Source organism: Suncus etruscus, chromosome X (genome assembly GCF_024139225.1).
Source record: "Suncus etruscus isolate mSunEtr1 chromosome X, mSunEtr1.pri.cur, whole genome shotgun sequence".
NCBI classification, from domain to species: domain Eukaryota; kingdom Metazoa; phylum Chordata; class Mammalia; order Eulipotyphla; family Soricidae; genus Suncus; species Suncus etruscus.
Genome location: NC_064868.1, coordinates 24,417,134 through 24,423,162, shown reverse-complemented (window position 1 = coordinate 24,423,162; position 6,029 = coordinate 24,417,134). Strand labels below are relative to the sequence as shown.

The window sequence follows — 6,029 nt, the reverse complement described above, 5'->3', positions numbered from 1 at the left end:
TATATGTGTGTGTTCTATTATAATATGTATGCATGTATGTACATATATGTATGTGTATACATATCTGTATATGTGTGTCTATACATACATACATACATAGTCGGGTATGGATTTGATTTAAGTGATTGAGTTTTTTGTGGTGTAACTTGGTGAATCTCGAGACCTAATGAACAGGAACGTTTCTAGGACAGAACTTGTTGTCGGGGCTAGAGCAATAAAGTATAGTGGACAGAGCATTTGCCTTGCACATAGCTGATCCAGCTTCAGTCCCCAGCATGCAAGATATAAAACACTACAGTTGCTCTTTTGGAGGCTACACCAGGTGGTGCCCAGGATTACTCCTGGCTCTGCACTTAGGAATCAATCATTCCTGGCAGTGCTCAGGGTACCATATGACAAGAGTAAATGTACATTGCCCTTTGATGCTATCTCAGTCAATAAGCAGGAACTTAAGAATTAACACATTGTTTCATCTCGGTAGAATCTCTAGGGTGCATTGAAATCGGATTCCTAGAGTCTACACTTCCAGAGGCGGCTTCAAGAAGTGTCTGAGACTTGTGCCTTCACGTTCTTATTGCAGATTTGTGGGACCTGAGGACCACCAATAAGTGCACCCTGCGTTTAAGGTAGGAGGAGAAATATGGAGTCCCGAGAAAACCCTACTGACTTAGGGTCACTTGAACCAACAGTTCCCTGTGACCAACTCTTGCCTGCCCTCACTGATGGCATCCCCGAAATGCAGTCCCCACCATTGGGGTCACTGACAGAGCCTCAAGAGCCAAACTTAACTATGGCTATGAAAATTAGTGAAGAAGCCGAGGTTCATACTGAGGTGGTCAGGAAAGACTCAAACTTTGTGACTGTCTATTTCATAAATGATGACCAAGAATGGGCCAAAGTGGGCACTGGTTATGTAATTTATTCATATGTGGAATACCACCAGAGCACGGTGCTGCTAGTTCAGTCAGACATTGATAACTCTGTCCTTTTGGAGTCGAAGGTGTGCCCAACTTTCCAGTGTCAGAAATTACAAGCCGTTCTGATAATTTGGTGTGAACCAGTCAGCTATGGCATAGCATTGAGTTTCCAGTACCAACCGAGGTGCCAAGAAATCTGGGAAGACATTTGTAGAATTCAGGGTAAAGACCCACGTATAGAAAATACTCATGGTCTCTTAATTGAGTCTGAAGAACAGTTTAATAAGATGATACAAACCAGAAATTTGGTTACCTGTGATGTTAACAAGCTTAAACAAATTGCTTTGTTGTTTAAATTAGTTCTCAAATGGCCAATCTGTAAAGAGAGGCTGGCTCTCTTCTTAGAAGACGAAGAATATATTAAAAAACTCCTGCATCTATTCCATATTTGTGAGGATAGGAAAGTTATTGAAGCCATATACTATTTGCATGAAATTATTAAAGGAATCTTACTTATCAATAAAACATCTGTATTCATTGTAATGTTTTCTGATGAGTGTATCATGGATGTGGTGGGATGCCTTGAATATGACCCTGCTTTGAAGCAGCAAAATAAACACAGAGAATTCTTGACCCAAAACATAAAATTCAAAGAAGTTGTGCCAATGACAAACAATGAACTTAGACGAAAATTAGATCAGACATATAGAATGCAGTATATTTTGGATGTCCTCTTGCCTGCAGTATCCATGTTTGAAGAAAAACTTTCCAATCTTTCAGCTCTTATTTTCATTAACAAATATGACATAATTACCATGCTGCAGGAAGATAAGGAATTTTTGTCTCAAGTTCTTACAGAGTTAAAGGAGACTGCAAATAGTGCTAAACAGTTTGAATCTATTTTATTCTGCAAGGAATTATGCTCATTTTCTCAGAAATTGCAGCTACCTATCAGGGAAGCACTATTAAATACCTTGATAGACTCAGGTATTCTTTCGGCTCTTAAAGTTGTAATGCGTGCAAAGGATTTGCAAACTAAGTCAGCTGCTATTGATATACTTTCTTATGTAGTTAAACGCAGATCGTCTTCGGTTCTATGTTTTGTGATGAAAGAAGCTGAAAAGAGTGAAGATGGTGACTTTTTCATCAATGTAGTAATTGAGCAGATTAACTGTGATAGTGACCCTGAAAGAGGACGAGCTTTTCAGTTAGTAGAGCTCCTTCGTTATTTACTTGACCCAAGCAACATGCTGGCATCATATAATGCCTATGAAAGAAATTACTTTTTGGAATTTTTCTATAAACATTGTATGCATAACCTCACGGCACTGATTTTGTCTATCACTTCAGAAGATATATATCAGAAAGATAGTACACTTGCAGCTGAGCACATCAAGAACTGTCTTGATTATCATACAGCACAGCTGCTTGGAATAATTTTAGAGCTACTCACATTTTGTGTAGAACACCACACATATTATATCAAGATCTATATTCTGAGTAATGATCTGCTAAGAAGAATATTGATGTTGTTGAACTCAAAGCATAAGTTTCTGGTCTTAGGTGCACTGCGCTTTATGAGGAAGATTGTGGGCCTTAAAGATGAAATTTATAATTGTTACATCATCACAGGTAATCTGTTTAAGTTCGTTGTAAATGCTTTTCTGCACAACGGATCCCGGTACAATCTGCTGAATTCAGCTATTATTGAGCTATTTGAATACATAAGAGTGGAGAATATCACATGTCTCATTATGTACATAATGGAAAATTTTTTTGAAGCATTTGAATTCATAGACTATGTTCAGACATTCAAAGGATTGAAGATAATTTATGATCGGGAGAAAGACCATTAGAGTGAAGTATGGAAGAGTTTACATTATTAATATGACAAACTTCTTAGCAGAGATACAAAAGTTGTAGAAGAGAAAGAATACATCACTCTGAATGAAAAGATATTGCAAGACAAAGAATTGCTGGATGGTAATTTTCAAAATCATCTTGATACATTTATTGATATAAAAATCAGAAGAATATGAAGAAGAGGTAGCACTTCCCAAAATAATATATCCCGACAACTTCAAACTTATTCCCTCTATTATAGCTGCAAATGAAACAAGAAGCCCAAATATTGATGTTCATTACCCATATGAGGAAGAGGAAGAACAGAAGAAGGAGCTTCTCCAATGAAAAGACCACATAAATATCTAGAACTCTTAATATTACTAAATTCTGTAATTTAGTAATTGTTAAATTACTAAAATTGTTAAACTTAAAATTACTTAAAATTGTTAAACTTCTAGAAATGTCAATTTGTATGAAATTTTGAATCCCAAAACTTTCTCTGAAACTTAAAGATAACTTAAAGATATATACATCTATATCTGTAGTTATATAATAACTAGCATTTTTCTCATTTTTCTGTGAGATTTTAGCTTAAAAGAGCCATGTTTTCCATATTTGTTAAAGCAGAACCTATTAACTTCTTATCCATAAATTAAGTTGATAGTGCATACTAATGCAATTTTAAGGGCATATATATTAGAAACAACTGTTAAAGTACAGTACAAAGCTTATAATAATACTTGTATACCAATTCTGTTAGGACTTCTTTAGTTGCCACCTTTGAAATAAGTTTTTATTAAGACAGAAAGCAATGTCAACTGTACTTAAATATAGAATTAACCTGTTCACATTTCTGGGATGAAATAAATAACTTAAAAAATATTCCCTCTTCTGAGTAATTGTAGGAAAGTAACTTTCAGTTTGTATTTTTCGTTAATTAAAAAGAACTGGATTCAAAATGTGATGTTCTTTTGTGTTTTCTTTTAAGATAAGAGGCCCAAATAATCAGATCCCAGAGATGATACAGGGGTTAAAGACTGTGACTTATATCCAGCAAACCCTTTTTCCTGTCCCAGCATCATATAATCCCTGAGAACATAATTGGAGGCCCCAAGCACCTTAATCATGGCCCTAGCTACCTCATCATCATTAGTAGGCACATCTCTGGAGCCCCTAAACATCTTCAGGCTGGGTTGGGGGTGGTCTTGGTAATACCTGACACTGTATTGCCCTCACTGCATCAGATCCATAAGCCTTAGCATTGAACCACTGGCCCAATTGGTTGAGAATCACCATGAGACGTTACCTGAAACTTCTGAGAACTACCCATGATGTCTGCCACATCTCCAAAAGAACACCAAGAGTCAAATACTCTAACGTAGTCTAAAAATGGTTTTTGGACATTTTTCTAATCCTGATTCTCTTCTAACTTGTTTCTTTCCTGTGGCCCCCCTCACTACACAGATTGGACCCCTGGACTGCTACTGTGCCCCTTCTGAGGTTTATCACCTTTGGCCCTTTTGGAATATATAGGGTGCTTTTCTAGAATCCTTGAAGGGTAGGACAGATATTTATAATCGGTTACAGAAGATATTTTGAAATCATCTCCTGATTCATTAATATAATATCTCTAGGAAAACTAGTAAGTTTGAAGGGTAATTTAAAATATTGCCACAAAACTAGTTGCAAAATGAACTGACAATACCTAGAAACTATTTTGAATAAAGAAAAAAAAGATAATAGGCCAGAATGATATTAAAGCACTTGCCTTTCACACAGCCAATCCAGGTTCAATTCTCAGTATCCTATATGGTCCCCAAACCCCCAGCAGCAGTGATCCCTGAGTTCAAAGCAATGAGTAAGCTCTGAGCACTATCAGAGAAAAGAGTTACCTAAATGTCAAATACCACATGGACCTTATAAACAAGTGCATAAGATTAAAGTTGTTTTATGGTGGGGTGTAAGTACTGTAATTTCTAAAACAAATTTTGCAGCAAAAAGTTGAGGTTTGATTTTACAAGGAGCAAGTTCATTTTTCCTGTAATTGCTTAAATCGAAGCAATGTGAACCTATTTGAAGAGTTTAGAATTTATTTTAATTTTGATTATTAACATGATACTCTATCTAAGTAGAAATGAAGGAGAATTTTCCATAAAACATATATTGAGGGTTGGGATAAATTGGGGACGAGGCTCAGGAGGTGCCAGGGATTAAATTTGGAGCCCCAATCAAATTTTCCAGTCCTTTGAACTATCTCTCTAGCCCTAAAACAGACCAATTGCAATTTATTACTGTGCCAGTAAAAATGCCTTCTTAGGCAAAAGAAGGAGACTGGTTTGTAAGAGAGGCAAGGGAATGTACACTTAAAACAATGCTCAGTACATTGGCTTTAATGTCAGCTAAAATGTGGACATGACCTCAGGAGATAGAATTATACATTAACAAGAATATGACACAACAGGGAAACTACATTTTCACATCTCTCAAGACATGCTAGTTTATTGCTTATATGAGACTTTTTCATATGTGGGTGTCTTTTGAAAGAAAAAAGTTTGAAAAGGATTTTTATATTTCCTTTTTTTTCTTTATTTTTTTTTGGATTTTTCCTATACATGGATGTACACGGAATCTATTATGCTGAGTGAAATAAGTCAGAGAGAGAGAGAAAAATGCAGAATCGTCTCACTCATCTATGGGTTTTAAGAAAAATGAAAGACACCCTTGTAATAATAATTTTCAGACACAAAAGAGAAAAGAGCTGTAAGTTCCAGCTCACCTCAGGAAGCTCACCACAAAGAGTGATGAGTTTAGTTAGGGAAATAACTACATTTTGAACTGTCCTAATAACGAGAATGTATGAGGAAAATGGAGAGCCTGTCTAGAGTACAGGCGGGGGTCGGGTGGGGAGGAGGGGGACTTGGGACATTGGTGATGGGAATGTTGCACTGGTGATGGGTGGTGTTCTTTACATGACTGAAACCCAAACACAATCATGTATGTAATTAAGGTGTTTAAATAAATTTAAAAAAAAGGATTTTTATATTTTCTAACTAGACTATAGTGTTGAAAAATATTTATGGGCCACATATTGACATGTAGACAGTTTTAGTTGGAAAAACTTACACTTTGTTTTGTTAGGAGTTATCAGGCCTCATTAACAAAGCAGGGATTTACAACTAGACAAGTTTTGATACTTTTTCTTATCTATTTTAGTTTTTTTTTTTGGGGGGGGGGAGCTGTCACACCAAGAGGTTACTCCTGGCTCTG

The 6,029-nt window shown here is 36.2% G+C and overlaps 1 protein-coding gene across 1 annotated transcript; it reads left to right on the top strand.

Moving 5' to 3' along the window:
- Positions 1 to 640: 640 nt before the first annotated feature.
- Positions 641 to 2,773, top strand: LOC125998785 (serine/threonine-protein phosphatase 4 regulatory subunit 3-like). The gene has a single exon (XM_049766852.1). The coding sequence runs from the start codon at positions 641 to 643 to the stop codon at positions 2,771 to 2,773; it is 2,133 nt and encodes a 710-aa protein (XP_049622809.1).
- The last annotated feature ends 3,256 nt before the right edge of the window (positions 2,774 to 6,029 follow it).

Coding starts and splice junctions, on each gene's coding strand:
- LOC125998785 (XM_049766852.1), top strand. CDS start 641: ATGGAGTCCCGAGAAAACCCTACTGACTTAGGGTCACTTGAACCAACA.